The following is a 17,257-nucleotide window of genomic DNA, read 5'->3' on the forward strand; positions in this document are numbered from 1 at the left end:
GCATTGTGAATAATATAGTATAAACATTAATTTTAAGCCCAAAGCTACGTGTACCGAAATTTCAGTACGAATAGCCAGATTTGTTCAGTACGTGTTGAGTATATACACTTTTTAATTTTAACAACTAAAATAGACAGCAATTAGCATAATGAAACAAGCATAATCAGAAAAAGTAAACTGATGTAAGAAATAATTCGGAAATCCCTCTCCTTCCTCAAAAAATAACTTTACCTAATTAATGAACGCTCCCTTAAAACATCTCTACAAAAAAATTAACGAAGTCTCTCGTACTGTAATTAAGGATGAGTGGACAATATTTTTCAAAAGTTTGGCTAGCCATCACAAATTTTTTTTAGTCTATCCTCTTTTCCAACTCGCCCAATTTTTCGAGACGACTATAGAGCTAAATCTAAAATACAATAACTCTTAACCATTTTTTTCAATTTTACACTGTATTCGTTATCGGTAGATTTGAACTCACTATAAAAACATCACATACACTTCGTACTCTACTCGACCATTGGAACCAAAGTTGCTTATAGATGAATCTCATACTCATATGTTACAACCACGTTGGTATCAGAACAGGCACGTTCCGTAGGCGGCACCGTGGGCAGAGACGCCCATTGTGAAGCTCTTGGTTACCAACCACGTGGCAGGGCGTCACCAATGATGGGCCCCCTCATACACTTTTCAGTCCCAACAATCAGCCCCCTTGTGCCCCCAGTCCTAACCCCTGCTTTTACCAACAGAGACACGAGAAGAAGAAGGACCAGGCGTCCTCACTGACACGTTATTGCCGCGGTACTCTTCGCTACGAAAGCCACGCAAGCTTTCGTTTTCTTGTTTTTATTTATTTTTTAAATTTTAAAACCCACCGTCAACGTCGCCACGACGTCCTGCTCCAGTAGTCGGCCACGCGAAACCTGCCTCAAGGCCCTCTCCTACCCATATTTTAAACATCCCCCCTCCTACCCCCTCCCTTTTATTTTGACATTTTTCTTGGAAGAGCTTTTCTTATTGTTTTCTGGACTATCGAGTGTACGTGCAAGTGTTCCTTTTTTCATGATTTTCTATTAAAGACCATTTTGTTCTGGCCTAGTTTGATGAATTTTTGAGAGTGAGTGTGAGTTCCAATTGGATTAAAAGGAAGATGGACGTTACGGGTGGCATGAGACCCATTTTTGGAGGATACCCTTTTCAAGGTCGGTTTAATAGATTTAATTCTATTTGAAAAATATTTGAAAAAAAATTATTAATCATGTTCAATAAGAAAATAGAAAATATTATTTCTGAATGTGTTTAAAAGAAAACTTTTCCTTTCGGAAAACGCATCAGGAAAAGTACCAATAATTTATTTTGTAGATTTAGGATTATTATTATGACACTTATTTTCTTGATTATGATATGTTTGATAAACGATTTTGCTTGACGGCCACCTCTATTCATATGAATGACAGCAATTGTAATATAGAGTGACCTATGCTAAGAATAGGTTCTGTATTATTTAACTGGTTTTTAAAGCGCGACGATCCTTTATTATTAGACCGTCAATTAAACCTATCGACTACTGCTATTAAGGCAGCCCCAATCGATTATACGCTTGCTATTTGATAAATTAAGACTCGACGAAGTGAACGAGCGTGAGTTAGCTATAAATTAGGCTGCATCGCATTTATAATAACATTTAATAGCTAACGTTTATATTACCTCTACCATCAAACTATTACTAATTGCAAATTATAAATTGGTGGGCAATAATTACTGATTTTTAATTAACAACTCATCGATTTCACAATTATAGATCTCAGAATCATTTAGAGGGTCAACATCAGTTGAGGAGGATAATTTTAATCTATACATTTTAATCAGTACGAATTGAGTCACTAATGATTCAGTAGATTTGGTTGATGAGTTTTCAATGAATTTTACTGTTTGTTTATTAAATTTCAGTGTAGATTATTTAGTAAAATATGAATGATTTCACTGATTTGATTCAGTGACCACTGATTTTTTTCACTGATTTTCAATAAAATTACTCTCCAAATTGGAACCAGTGAGACATGTGTCACTGAACCAAATCTTTAAGGATTTTCTCTATGATAATTGAGTGGATTTTTACTGATTGATCAGTAAAATTATTTCCCTGGCATGACAATAACTTTTTCCACTAAGAAATCAGTGAAAAGTACTGACATTTCTGCAAATCGTGCACTCAAATAAAAACATTTTTTAACCAAAATGACTGTTTTCTTGAATATACATACAAATTTGGTTAAATGAAACAAATGTGTATTGATTCAACATAATATTTGATTTGTCCAAATTTTTTTTATCAATCAAATATTCCATATATACCAAAAGATTTAGTGAATACAATGACAAAATTTAGTTGGATTAACCAAATATTTTGTTGTCCATATAATAACCAATATTCTATGGGGTGACCAACAAAAATTTTATTGATTCAGCCAAATGGTTTTCTGAGTGTGACTGATTTCCAGTAAATTTTAACTGATTCAGATAGCTACACTCAGAAAAATATTTCAATCAAACAAATTCTTTCTTTGAGATAAGGTTAAGCAAATATTTTATTGATTCAAACAAATATTTTTTCGATTTGAACAAAACTTATTTGATTCAAACACGCCGTTGTTTAACGTTTAACTCAAAAAATTTTATTTAAATTAAACAAATTCTATCTTTTAAACAGGCAAACAAATGTTTATTTGATTTAAAGAAACATTTTTCTGAGTGTGCAGGAAGACCGTCGAGAATATTGCTTTTTAATAAAATCAGAATAAATACAAATATATAATTTCTTGGATGCCCACCTTTTTCCGTAGATAACTAAATAAAGGAAGGAACCTTAGGGCTCAGACGAAAACCATATGTTTTTGAAAGATACATTGTAAATTTTCCAACTATATGTACTTTAATCTGCAAAAACATGGTTACGATGTTTCGGTAATTTTTGCAGAACTAACTTCAGAAAAATTCCATAACTATTCCGATAAATTTTCAAGTATTTAAGGATTTTTCTCGAAAATAATCCTGAGAAAATTTCCTAAAAAAATCGGTAAATGTTTTATTTATTTATAAGGATTTTTCACAAAATAGCTTCCATAGCAAACAACAAAAATATAAGCATTGTTTAAAAAATGTGAATAGTTCAAATACTAAAATTTAAATATACTATTTTTTTATAACTTTAATGTTATAATAATGAAGAAAAGAAGAAGTTATTTATTTGAAATGAACCCTTTATTTTTCATGGACTGAATAAAAGTTTCTTCCAACACATGTTAATATTATATTGATTTTTTTATCAGGAAAACTACCAATAATTGAGAAATGATTCCCTTTTATATTTCTATTTCTGGTTATTTTCGAATTCATGCTTTTAAATTTGCTACAAAAATTGGAAAATTCTCAAAATATTGTAGAGTTTCCTTATTTTCTAACTTATTTGGAAATTTTCGTTACACAATAGAAATATTTCCTACAAAAACTTTAAATTTCTATCAATATTGAAAAAAGACTTTGTTCAATTCAAGTTGTTTAGCAGGAAAACTACTAACGGTTGAGGAAAAATTCCCTATATTTTATTTCGGGTTATTTTCAACTTAATACCGATAAAATTACTTAAACTAGGAAAATAAAAAAAATTTCATGATTTATCTTTATTCCCTAAGAGATTTAGAAAATTACCATACATAATGGAAATATTACCATTTTAAAAACGATATTTTTTCCTAAATTATAAAAAAAATTCTCCTAGCTATAAAATAGGGTAGTTTTCACACAACATTTTTGTGAAAGTTTCGGAAATTATTCACCAGTGCAGGTTCACCGGAATTCGGAGAGGGCAGTATAAATATTTTAAGTTAACCTAACGAACCTAGAAAGTGCCTATATTTATCGACACTATTAATTTTCAGTAAATTTCCAATCAAAATGTATTTTGCCATTTTTGAAACAAAAAGAAAGTGAATATCTCATATTCATTATATGTTAACAATTTCTTGGGAAACAATTTTTACTGCAATATTTTCGATAAAAAAATTATTATAATATTTTTATACATCAATTTGTATATTCAAGAACTATCGAGTATAAAAAACTTTTGTTTAAAAAAAAATAGTCTTCTTTGGACAAAAAGTGAAAAAGGCGTATTGCTCTAAAGCATTTAGCAAACAACACACAAAGAAGGTAATATTCACGAAATTAATTCTTTTGTAGTTTATCATAATTTATAAGTGCATATTTAAATATCAAGCGTTTCAAAATATTCAAAGTTCTATCCAGAAAATATTTTACACGTAGAAATTCATTGACGGTCCAAAAGTTTAACAATTGAAAAATAAATATAATATATTTTAAACGAATCAATAGAGTCTTTTTGCATATTTCGTGCGATTATAATGAAAAAAACATATAGATTAATTTATGTCTGCCACACGATGGATTTTCTGTTTTTATTCATATGGTAGAATTTTCATAGGATGTAACTGCCACGCTCGATTACACTGATTAACATTTATTTATCTTTAAGATGAGTCGCAGGTGGGACTCGTAAGCGTAAAACGTAAATGGTTGAGCGACGATTCGAAAAACAGCGGCAGTGATTGAGCTTGAAATTAGCGCGGGGATCCCCGACTAAAAACGTGAAATCAGATAACAGAACGAGAAGCCGCGGACTCTGAGCGCTGGAATCACCCGAAAAAAAGGTCTAAGAGGCGTAAAATTGGTGGATTTATGCTCGTGGGTAGGCGTGCTGCGGTCGTTTCCCGAACTAACGAGTATAAAGTCTGATCATTAGTCGAATTAGCCGCCCTTCGTACGTGGCATTGCTACCTGTATCATCGACCTTCGCGTACATACGCGTCGACATAATTACTGTATTTATGCATTATCTACGCCTTCGGTGGATATCCTTACAACAGTCCCAAAAAACATTGTCATTAGCGTAATATCTTTCCCAAAAGTCGTTCGAAGTTCAAAAAAATGTTTTTTTTTAGGCATTACAAATTCACTTTCCTTCATTATGTGGTTCATACTTCATCTGAATAAAATTTGACTATTTTTTTCGAAAATCAACCGTCTGTTATGAACAATACTACCTCCTTCACACTAATCTCCTATATCTCACTACACTCTTTCTCATCTAACCGTTCACCCTGACTCCTTTATATAATCCGTTCGTCCTATCCCCTTTCTTCTAAAAAAGCAATTCATCGAACAAAATATCTACCAGCTCATCTTTCCAGATTCCCCTTTCTATTTAATCTTTTTCAAATAACTTTTTCCATCTACCATTTTCCAACTGCCTCTTTTTATCTACCATTTTGCATCTATAACTTCCACCCGTCTACTTAAACTATACCCAACAGCTACAAGTTTTCATATACCCTTTTACGTATGCCTCTTTCCACCCTTAACTTTCTAACCAACTCCTTCTGTGTACCCTCTCTCCTTTCCTTCAATATAACGCCTTCCTTATATTTACTATTATTCCATATTCCATATCGTCTTCCTATCAACTAATTTCCACATATCTCCTTAAAATGTATCCGGTCCCCTAGAATCATATCATTCCCTACTTTCACTTTTCCCTTACCCCATTAACATAATCCGCTGGATCTATCACTTTCCTTCATAAATCCATCGCATCTACCTTCTTCCTAGATAATTCTTTTTATCTCAATTTCACACCTCTCCTTTTCCAGATACCCCTTTCTATCTACCCTTTTCCAAGTACCTCTTTTGGCATACTCTTTGCCATCTATCCTTTTTCAACTGCATCTCTTCACCTACCATTTTCCATTTAACCACTTCCATCCGTCTGCTCTATTCCAAATGCATCTTTTTATCTACCATTTTTCATTTAACCCCTTCTAACTGTCTACTCTTTTCCAACTACAATTTTTCATATACTCTTTTCCGTATACCCCTTTCCACCCGTATCTATGCAACTAAACCTTTCTATCTACCCTCTCTCTTTTTTCCTCCAATGTAATGCCTTCCTTCTATTTACTATTATTCCAGATCCTATCCCTTCGTACTATCACTTTCCCCTTACCCCATTAACATAGCCCGCTCGATCTATCACTTCACTTCATACATACATCCCATTTACCTTTTTCCTAGATAACTTCTTCCATTTCAACTACACACCTTTCCCTTTTCAGATACCCCTTTCCTTCTATCCTTTTCCAGATACCTCTTTCCATCTATTCTTTTCGAGCTACCTTTTTCCGTATAATACTGTTTTCCATCTATTCTTTTTCAACTGCATCTCTTCACCACTTCTTCTATCTAATTTTTTAATATAATTTGTTCACATCTATCGACCTTCAATACAATCCCTTCCTTGCATCCCTATATAGCACCTTCCCCGTAGCATTGTCCTATACACTATATACTGCTCTGCATACATCCCTTAAAAATGTACCTCGTCCTCTAGAATCTACCCCCCCCCCTTTCCTCCAACACTTTAATCCGTATACCTATATTCCTATTTTTCCCTTACACCCATAACATATCTCGTTGGATCCATCATTCTTTTCCCTTCCTTCCATTTATCAAGCCAATATACCTTCTGTCCAGGTACCCCCTCTCCTTTTGACTTCGAATATACCCTCTTTAATATAATTTTTTCATTCACCACGCTTTATCTACTCCTTTCACGTTTATCTCATTGCAATATACCCTCTTCCTTACTCTCTAAATTTGAATTAGTAAAATATAACTGATTTGTCAGTTAAATTCTACTAATTTCTTTATCTAGAATTAAGTCACTGACAATTAGTATAATTGTATTGATTGGAATAGTAAAACGAAAATTACTAATTGAATCAGTTATATGTAACTGCACTAATAAAATTGATTGATTAGTTATAATTTTATTGAAGAAATCAGTTAATTTGAAAAGGTTACGTTCTAAATATATTTGGGCGCTATTTTGAAATGTGAAATTGTTTAAAATTTGAATTTACTTAGTACGTGTATATAATGAAATAAATAATCAAATAATAATAATCGAATAATTGCTTATTCATTTATTGAAATAAAAATTTGAAAACGCAAGTCTTTCTAAATGAAACAATATTACTTATATATAAAATATTATTTAAATAATGCACATATTCCTGGTTAATACATATTACAGTGATCTTAATGATTAAGCGAACTTATTAATCTAGAAAATTTTCCATTTGTGTCCAATTGAAAATTTTCATCAAGATAATTTGTAAACCTGGTTCATATACACTAAAAATAACGCTTTAAACTTACGGATCTCTTAAAAACAAAAATGCTATGTTTTTGAAAATAATCTAACTTTTTGAATTTTAGTTTAATTAAAAAAATTTCAAGAAAATATATTTTATATCTAGTAGAATTTTAGATTGATATTTCTTAATCTAACAAAACAAATTTTAAAGTTCGCTGGGATAATTTGCAAGTCTTTTTGTCGTGCACCAAGAACTTTGACGAAAATATCTAAAACGCGTACTTTTTTTTAACTTTTTGTTTCAAATTTTTTAAAATGTAGCTTTTTACATTTTAGTCTAATTGAAACATTTCACTCAGTTTCTAAATATATTTGGCTTACTGTGAAGACTTTTAATAAAATGTCCTGATCTGTTCGACAAATATTTTTAAAAATTATGTAAAAGTACATATGTTGAAAGTCTTCCTCCCATGTATAAGAAACGTTGACAAACATTTCTGAAATTTAAAAAGAATAGTTTTAAATTCTTAAAATGCTTAAAATACAGAAAAAAAAACAGGAAAATCCGCCATCGCAATTATCCCTAAGGTCCTTTAAGGGATGATAAACTTTTAAAATGCTAAATAGTTTTGTGCATAAATATCCAATTAAAAATTGCTACCTTTCAATTTTTCGATGACTTTATCATCGTCGATGCCTAATGATAGCAATTCCTCGCACAATTCTTTGAAGTTGAATTTCTCAAACTTTGTAATTTTTCTATTCTCTAGTTTCCGTCGTCTGCTGTCAGTAGGTATTTTCACTTCAAATCAAGACGCTAACTTCACTTCGTAGATAGCTGAGGGTAAAACAAGAGAACAAATGCATAAAATTTAGTTCAATCTTGCCCGATTTTGCTACTATCTTCATAAAAGATAATTTTTTCTATATAAGTGTATTTGAAAAATAGTATGTATTTTTTAAATTTATATTTAATTAAATGATAAAATTATTATAATTGTTATAAATTACAACGATATTATAGAAATAAAGTTTTGTACCATGCATGTGATCCATTGTTTTCCCCTCAGCTTTTAACGAAGTGAAGTTAGCTGATGGTTGAAGTGAAAATACCTCATTTGGGCGCCTTGTATCACTGCGCTTGCGTCGAATTAGTTTGCGGAATTCAATGAAAATAAACTGTTATTTATAAAATACGCGTGTTATACATTTTTTACTTAACTGAAACTCTGCAAGTTTTAGAAAAAAATATTGTTTGTTATACGCATGATAGCAATAGCTTCAAATATTTTATAATTTTCAAAGTAAACTTATCTCAAACGGAGACACTAATATATGTGAAAAATTAAAATGTAATGGAAAGAATAAAATATTTTCAAATAAAACGTGTATAACAATACATGAGTAAAATTAATTTGTAAATTACTCTTAGTACTTGACAACATTTACAACATTAAACTTTTGGTTGAACCTCAATATTACAATACTGAATTAGTAAAATTTATACTAATTCAAATGTAGAGAGTATGCTTATTTTAATCTACCCATGCTTTAACGCGAATTTTCACGTTGATAATAAATCCAATTTTCATTTTTTTTTAAATGTACTTTTTGGCGATTTAGCTGCTAAATCAATAGAAAAGAAGTTAAGTTTAAAAATAGGATTAGATTTCGAGAAAATAGAGAAAATTTTTTTTGCTCGATGAACACGTTTGGACATAATAAAAAAACAACTTTGGACGGCGATAAAAAATCCCATTTTTAATTTTTTCATTTTGTAGTCAATAATCAGAATGTACCACCTGCGCAGACTTTTAAATTATTTTTATTAATTTCTGCTATAAAAAGGTATAGTGATGGGAAGGGTGAACTGGTGAAGGCTTACACTGGAAGATATAATGAATATTCATTTACCATCTTATATCCATCCCCTATATTCATTTATTATCTTCCCCTCCACGACTTCACCACTTCACGCTTCTTATTACTACTTTTTTCCATCAGAAATTAGTAATAATAATTTACAAGTGTGCGCAGGTCGTACATTTTGATTATTTGGCAAAAAAAAAAAAACATGTGCACAAAGCAAAAAAAATTTTCCTCTATTTTCTCAAATTCTAATAATATTTTGTAATCAAACTTGTGTTGTATCGATTTAGTAGCTCAATAGCTAAAACTATAAATTCTTTTTTTTAATAAAAAATTTGATTTATACTTCTAGATTTTCAAACCCTAATTTTTTTATGAAACTTATTTTGCATCGATTCAGTAACTCAATAGCTAAGAAGTAAATTTTCTCTTTTCTTATTAAAAATTTTATTTATAATTAGTGTCCAAAATGTAAAAAAGTGCTTCTCGAGTGAAAAATAAATTTCTCGTTCAATTTTATTGAAACTTCATAACGTCTTTCAAATAAAATTTCCAGCGTTCCTTTTAACTTTAACACTGATTCATCTCAATCAAATTTTCTCAGTTTTTTACAATTGAAAATTCGATTTTCGAAAAAACTTCTTGTCTCTATCGTAAAATTCATGAAAAATTGGGTCAGATCCTTATGGAATACATAGATTTACAGATATTTGCGTTTTCATGGTAAATTGTGTTTTGAAGTATTTCATAATAAATCTCATGTTGGCATCCCAATAATAATAAATTATAATTTTTGCTTAAAATTATTTAGTAGTTGTTTTTAACGATACCAAGTGAATGCCCAAAATTCGAACTATTAATATATATTTTAATTTTCGAAACAAACTATACAAATCCTTTCAAGTTAAATTTATTATTATATGTAATTTAAAGACACACTCATATAAAATAAAATAATGTTTAATTGATAATATATCTGAAATGATTTGGAATCAATTTCAAACCTTTAAATTATAAAATGAAATCAATGTTTTTTTATATATAAATTTGACTTCTAATTTATTACTATTCTTTAATTTTCTTTTTTAGTCAATAATTTTTTAACTTTCTAGGACTACGGAAATACTTGGAAAAAAAAGGCCTTTGAAATTTTTAACTTTTGATGTTAGTATCAGTAAAAATAATTACATTGCTAAAATGTATTACAGTTATAATTTTTCAATTTCAAACAAGAGTTGCGTCTTTAATTTTTTATAGTTTATTATATTGAGTTTATTATATTGAAATTTTTTAGGACTTGAAATTAAATTTTTTTCAAATTATAAATATATCTAGTGTTGAATATTTTACAATTTGAAATGCATAATATCTCTACCATAATATTTATTTTAAGGTAGATATTATGGTAGATAACTTTGAAAATCGTACAAATAAAAAATTTGCATTCGTTCTTCAAGATAAGGAGCATAATAATGCAGCATAATAACAAAATTAAAAATATCGGAACGAAATGAGACATTCGCAATTACTAATTCAATACTGATACATATATTTAAATTGTTGCTATTTTACTATTTAATAAATTTAATTTGAAAGCCATGAGAACCACCTAGAAAGAGTCCAGTAGAACCAAGCAAACTTCAAACTGAAATATCTCCGAATTAAATAGACATAACTCCATTTTTTCAAATTGTAGCCCAGGGTCTCACAAAAATGAATATTGAAAAAATTAATATGAAAATTTATACGTACAATAAATATTTTGTAAAAACTTAGAAAACTTTTTGGAAAAAAACATTCCGCGGAAAAAAACGTCGGGGTCCCTGGGACCCACTTTAGCACTTAGGAGTTAAATTGTACAATATATAATTGTAATCATAGTGTAATCTATAGTTTAAGATTTGTATATTATTTTGAGCGCGCGAATAATATTACTAGGATTATATAATAATCCATTGTGAAAATAAAAATTTGAGTAAATTGAATTATTGCTTTGTTTTCAGGCCAGGGGCGCATGAATCAGCTCGGTGGGGTCTTTATTAATGGACGTCCTCTTCCAAATCACATCCGCCGGCAGATTGTGGAAATGGCGGCAAATGGAGTAAGGCCCTGTGTAATTTCGAGACAACTTCGAGTTTCTCATGGATGTGTGTCAAAAATTTTGAACCGATATCAAGAAACGGGTTCGATAAAGCCGGGAGTGATTGGTGGCAGTAAACCGCGCGTCGCGACGCCGGAAGTTGAAGCGAGAATTGAAGGAATCAAGAGGGAAAATCCTGGAGTATTTTCCTGGGAAATTAGGGAAACGCTGATGAAGGTACAAATATTTTTTAATTCGCTTATATGTATGGTATTTTTAGGATTTTTATACTTTGAGATCAGGAAGTAAATGTTGAATCGCACATACTGCTTTGTTGCAAAACATATATCTCTGATGAGAACTAAGAACTCTTGAGGAGTCAATCAATCCCAGCCAGACGCAGGGAGTTTAATTACCTCTGGTTACGATATATTTTACTGAAGACAATCAGTAAACTTCGTTACTTTCACGAACGCAAATAACAGTTATGAACGTCCTATGATTGCTTCATTAATTTCCCATGACAACTCTCAATCTTATCATACACCCTGGAAATATTGGCTAATGTAGTATTAACTGATAATCTCTGCAACAAAGTAGGCCCCATTGCCTCAATGAAGAAATTGCTCTGCATTAGAGATTATTCTTGTAGATATAATAAAGGAGCTAATTCCAAGGGAAAAATCTACTAGCTGTCCAACAAATATAGAGACTTCAATTTTTATAAACGTTATATAGTGAGAATCTCAGGAGCAAAAAATTCTAAAAATATAAGACAAAGTACATGTTGGAGATGAAAGCTTTCCCTACATCGGTACATAGTTTTGAAATTTTCAATCGATTAGAAATTTTTTCCTGATTAGTACAAGTTTAAAAAGTACCATTATCTTGTGATCATCTAAGAATACTGAACTTTAAATTGCTGTTAGTCCCCGAAAATGAATTACAAAAAATCTGCAAGAAATCCATGAATTTTTTAATTCTTTCTGTGCATAATGATAAATTTCAGTCAGAAAAAATTATCAAAAAAAATCAAATCTTTTTTGCAACTTTTTTGTAACATATTTTCAGGGACTAAAAACCGTCCAAATTTAAGTATTCTGAAATTATCATAAGATAATGGTATTTTATCAACCTTTCACTAATTAGGAAATAATTTCTAATCGCCTAAAAATTTCAAAACATTGTATCAGTGAAGGCAAAACCTTTATTTGTAATATGTACTTTGTCTAATATTTTCAGATTACACTCTAATTTTAGTTCAGCCAAAATTTGACCGATTAAATTAATCAAACATGCATTGACTGCAAAATCAGCAGTTCTTACTGACTGAATCATATAGCCACTTGAAATGACTGATTTTCAGTCAATAGATTGGTAAAACATTTGTAAAATAAATAAATGAATGATAAATTATTAAAATTAACAATAAATGAGTAGTTAAACTTACTAATTACATATTTAAAAATTGATAATTAAATCCATGAAATGTACAGTTTAGATCATTCGAAATTACTGTTATAGTCAGTGGACGCGCTACTGATTAGATCAGTGTATAACTTTATTGATCTTAAATGAGTCTTCTTGATTCAAAATAAATATTTTTTGTTAAATTAAATTGATTAAGTTGAACATTTTTATTAAATATTTCTTTTTTTCGGTTGAAGATTGATCACTTTCGTTTAAAATTCACCTTTCTAGTAAAAATTAAACTATTTGTTTTAAAATTAGTTCTTTTTGGTGAAAATTAATGTTTTTATTTGAAAATTAAACTATTTCATTTTGGGTTGAAAATGAAATAGTTTAGTTTGAGAATTCATCTATTTTCTTGAGAACTCAATAATAAACGATAGTTCAACTCCACTTCTTCTGATTTAAAATTAAAACTTTTTTTGATTGAAATATCAATTCGTATATCAATCTTGTTGTTTTGAGTAAAAAATTAATTTTTTTGGTCAAAAATTCATTCTTTTTAAATTCAACTACTTGTTGAAACTTGAACTGCTTTCTTAAATATTAATTTTTTGAATTACTGATTTCATCAGTAAATTAGATTGACTGATTTAAAAAATAAATAGGAATTTTGACAATATCAGATAAGCATAAGAATTTTTCTCCCCCGACATAAAGTATTTAAATCGCACTTTCTGCTACCCATGGGGAAGTGGTTAACTTATTATTAAAAAATGCAATCATTGTAAACTATTCAACGACCCTATTGTGATATACAAATTCATTAAATAAACGTTTTTGGATATAGATCATTCGTTTTTTAGAGCAATTGTTTATTTTCCCCCCAAAAATAATAACCAACTGGATATATTAACACCTAATACAATTTTCCATTGTTATAAGTAAGTCTCATAAGCTTCTACTTATACTTCTAATAAACATTTCTAATTGTTATAAACTATTCTGATGAACAATTCATTAATAGGCATTGTGAAATATAGAAATCGTTTTTTTTTAAATTACTAATGTTTATTTTACCCGGAAGATTAATATATTTCAACGATATATATTTACACTCAACAACGTTTTTAATGGTTATAAACAATTACTAAAAACAAATTTATTAAATGGGCATTTTGAAAATTGATGGCCCCTAAAAGATAGCGAAAAATTCTTTAAAAGATGTTGTCAATAAGTAAATAATAGTTGGATTCATTTGTAGAAATAATCTCAGGCAAAGACTATTGTTATTGAAATATAAGATTATTATTCTCTATATACAAAAACAATGTTGGAATCTTTTGTCTTAAATAAATTGTTTTATTGTTGAAATATTATTCTCTAGAGAAAAATGAAGGAATTTTTTGGTTAAAAAATGCATCTTCTACCTATAAAATTGCCTATTTAATTAATTTTTTTATAAGAATTTTTTATTGAAAGTAAAAATGTTGTTATCTGTCAATAAATCCTATTGAGGGTAAAATAAACAACTGAGCGGAAAAAGAACAAATATTCGATGTCCCAAAGTGTTTATTTAGTGAATTTACTTATGATAATTGTTTAAAAAAATTTTAAATATTGATCAGTGTCATCATAACCTGTTAAAATATTATTCTTGAAGTTATGATAAACGATTCAGCTACGAAAAATTTATTTTATGTATCTCTGTATAAGCGCCTATTTAATGAATTTATTTGTCAAAGTTGTTTATAACAATAAAAAATGTGGTTGAGTATCAATATACTTTGTTTAAATACTACTATTGATGGTAAAATATACAATCTTGCTAAGAAAATAAATTTTCTGTCGATTATGGTTGTTTAAAACTGTAAATTTGATTTGATAATTAATGACCGCTAAACAACATAATCTAAAATTGTTTAAAATAGAGAATTTGGTTCATTATTTCCGGTTGAATAGTCAATTTCCGGTCAAAAAAAGCTAAGAAAATTTTAGATTTGAATGAAAGCGGAGAAAGCAAAGCGTCCACTCAACCTAATTTTACAGGAGAGGTAAAAAGCCTCTAAAATGGAAAGGTTAAAACAAAATTCTTTAAAATATATACAGATGGCGCTACATGCGCATGTAATAATGTAATGGAAATGTCAATAAGCTTAGCACTGTTTAGCTTTCCTTAATATTACAATAAAATAAATAAATAAATAAAAAATAAATAAAATAAAAAAGTAAATAAATCGTTAAGAAAATCATCTGAAATATACATATTTTTATTTGTTATAATTTTCATGATATTGTCTCTAGTTGTTAATTAATGGTCAAAATCCTATAATAACAGGCGAATTATTTTCAAAAAAACGTATATATTTTCGTATAGTTTATTAATTTAGTTTGAATTCTTCCAAATTTTAAAATATGTTTTAAAAACTTTTTTTTTTCACTTGAATACATGTAAGAAAGTATGATTTTTAAAGAAAACTAAATTTCTTCAAAAAGTGGACTTATCACCGCCATTTAGCTTTCCCTGCTTCAATTCTTCCTAAAAAATACTAATTTCCAGCGAAAAGAACCGACACGTAAAACATATAATTTTTTGAGTAATTTGGTAGATAATTTAAAAGCTTGTATTTAACGGCAAAAAAGTAAAAAAAGCGTTTTCAATAACAATCATTGCGAGATTTTCCATACCACACTTACAATACACCGCACATTTTTAAGATAGGAATCAGTACTTTTGACTGATTATTTGATGGATTCTTACATACATTTTAAGACACTTGTGACCTCCTTGAATATAAATAAAAATGAAAAGGTGAGTTTTGATTTACGAGTGAAGATTTTCGGGCAATTTATATAAAATGTTGCAATCTTGCAATCGTGAGTTTTAAAGTCATACCTGAGTAATATGTATAAGTGGCTTGAGGCGACGATTTTCCGTAAGATATTGAGATATTCGATAGAGATTTTAGTAGCAGAACTTTAATGTTTTTGTCCCCTTTTTTTATCATAGCGTCACTTTATAATCTGTAATCGCAATGGTGCACACTGCACAGCTCCCTTGCAACAAGCAACCCCGGGGACGATTTGGTTTATTCGTCCTGGCGCATTATATTTTCTATATCCGTGAGTACCGCCGGCCAACGTTTGACCCCTCGATCGAATTGAACGTCTTGCATAGGTACTTATATCTCACACTGCGATCACACTGAATGGAGCTTTTTAATATTGCGCACGAGGCGGTACGAGGTGAGTAGGGGTACGTGAGGACCCCGGGGCAACTCGAGTGTCCTCTAATACGATACCCGCCGCCTACACCCACATAATCTTGTACACTTTGCTCTATAGATTTTGAAAAAATTACCATACAACTGGAAACACTGTGTTTTCATTATTCTTTTGTATTTTACCACAAATATTATTAGGTGTTAGTTTTTTATCTGTGCAGTAATTTATTCGAAGATGTTCACTTATTCACTTATTTGATGCACACAAACCTAATTCTATAACCATATTTAACATTACCACACACAACACAAAAAATCAACGAAAGTGCAAAAAAATTGATTTTTTTAAACATAAAAGAAGACATTGCACAAGAATAGACCAAAGATTTTTTTTCTTTATATTTGTAAAGGTTCCTAGAATAATAAGGAGTTTTAGCTTTTAAATATTATTTTACAAGTTTTTTATAGCATTTGAATAATTTGTTGTTGAAACTGAATTATTTGTTAAAGTATAGTTCCTCATTTGCATTATCAATTTTTTGTACATTATATTTGACTCATCACAGAAAAAATGGGGTTTCTATTAGAGACGTTTTTGGTTCCAAAGGAGCTGCACAAAAAGGAACCCAAACGTGTCAGTTCTAAAAGATACTTTTTTTGCACAAATTATTCTTCGCCTCGACTTGAAATTCTTGGAAAAAAGAAAATACACATGATTATAATAATAATAATAATAATAGTAATAAGCATTATAATATAATAATATCAATCCTTTAATTTGCTTGATATTAAAATTGCAGTCCACTTTTTGATCTATACATTAACAATTTTTACGATTGCAATATTACGAACTTATTAAATTACCTTAAGAACTTAGGTATTTCTATCATTCAATTTAATCTGTTTTCAATTAATAAATTTCAAAAATTTTGGAGGTTATTTTAAACGAAACTTTTAAAGATATTAAGACATTAAAAAAGTTCAATATTTTCATGCCGAATTCAAGAGATATAAAGTAGTTCAAAAAGGCAAATATCAATTTTAAAATATTTTGATAGATTTTGGAAGATTTCGAAAGACTTCAGAAGATTCATCAATACAAGGATTTTAAAGGAACTAAAAAATTACAACAAATTTCCACTTTATTTTAAAAGATTTTCTAAAGTTTCAATTAATTGAAAAATATTCCAGTAGTTTCAGTACATTTGGAAACATTCACACAAGTTTAAATATGATTTCGAAACTTTTGAATCATTTTGAGTATAGTCCCAGCTTTTTCCCATCTTAATTAAAAAACTTTGAAAGTTTTTGATTTAAATACATAAAATTTCGTATTATCTACGAGGATAGTTCAATAAGTCCTTAGAATGACCAACAGATGGCGCGCGAATCGCTCCAAATCATCTGTTTTCAGTCAGCACCACTCCCGACTAGATATAT

At 29.4% G+C, this 17,257-nt stretch overlaps 1 protein-coding gene across 1 annotated transcript in view; it reads left to right on the top strand.

Moving 5' to 3' along the window:
• The first annotated feature begins 848 nt into the window (after positions 1-848).
• Positions 849-17,257, top strand: part of LOC117174701 (protein gooseberry-neuro-like) — a 69,145-nt gene continuing 52,736 nt past the window's right edge. The window contains exons 1-2 of the mRNA XM_033364009.1: positions 849-1,205; positions 11,107-11,420. Coding sequence (XP_033219900.1) covers positions 1,154-1,205; positions 11,107-11,420 — 366 coding nt within the window. The 5' untranslated portion in view covers positions 849-1,153. The remainder of the gene's footprint in view (positions 1,206-11,106; positions 11,421-17,257) is intronic.

This window comes from Belonocnema kinseyi, chromosome 6, assembly GCF_010883055.1.
Source record: "Belonocnema kinseyi isolate 2016_QV_RU_SX_M_011 chromosome 6, B_treatae_v1, whole genome shotgun sequence".
NCBI lineage: Eukaryota > Metazoa > Arthropoda > Insecta > Hymenoptera > Cynipidae > Belonocnema > Belonocnema kinseyi.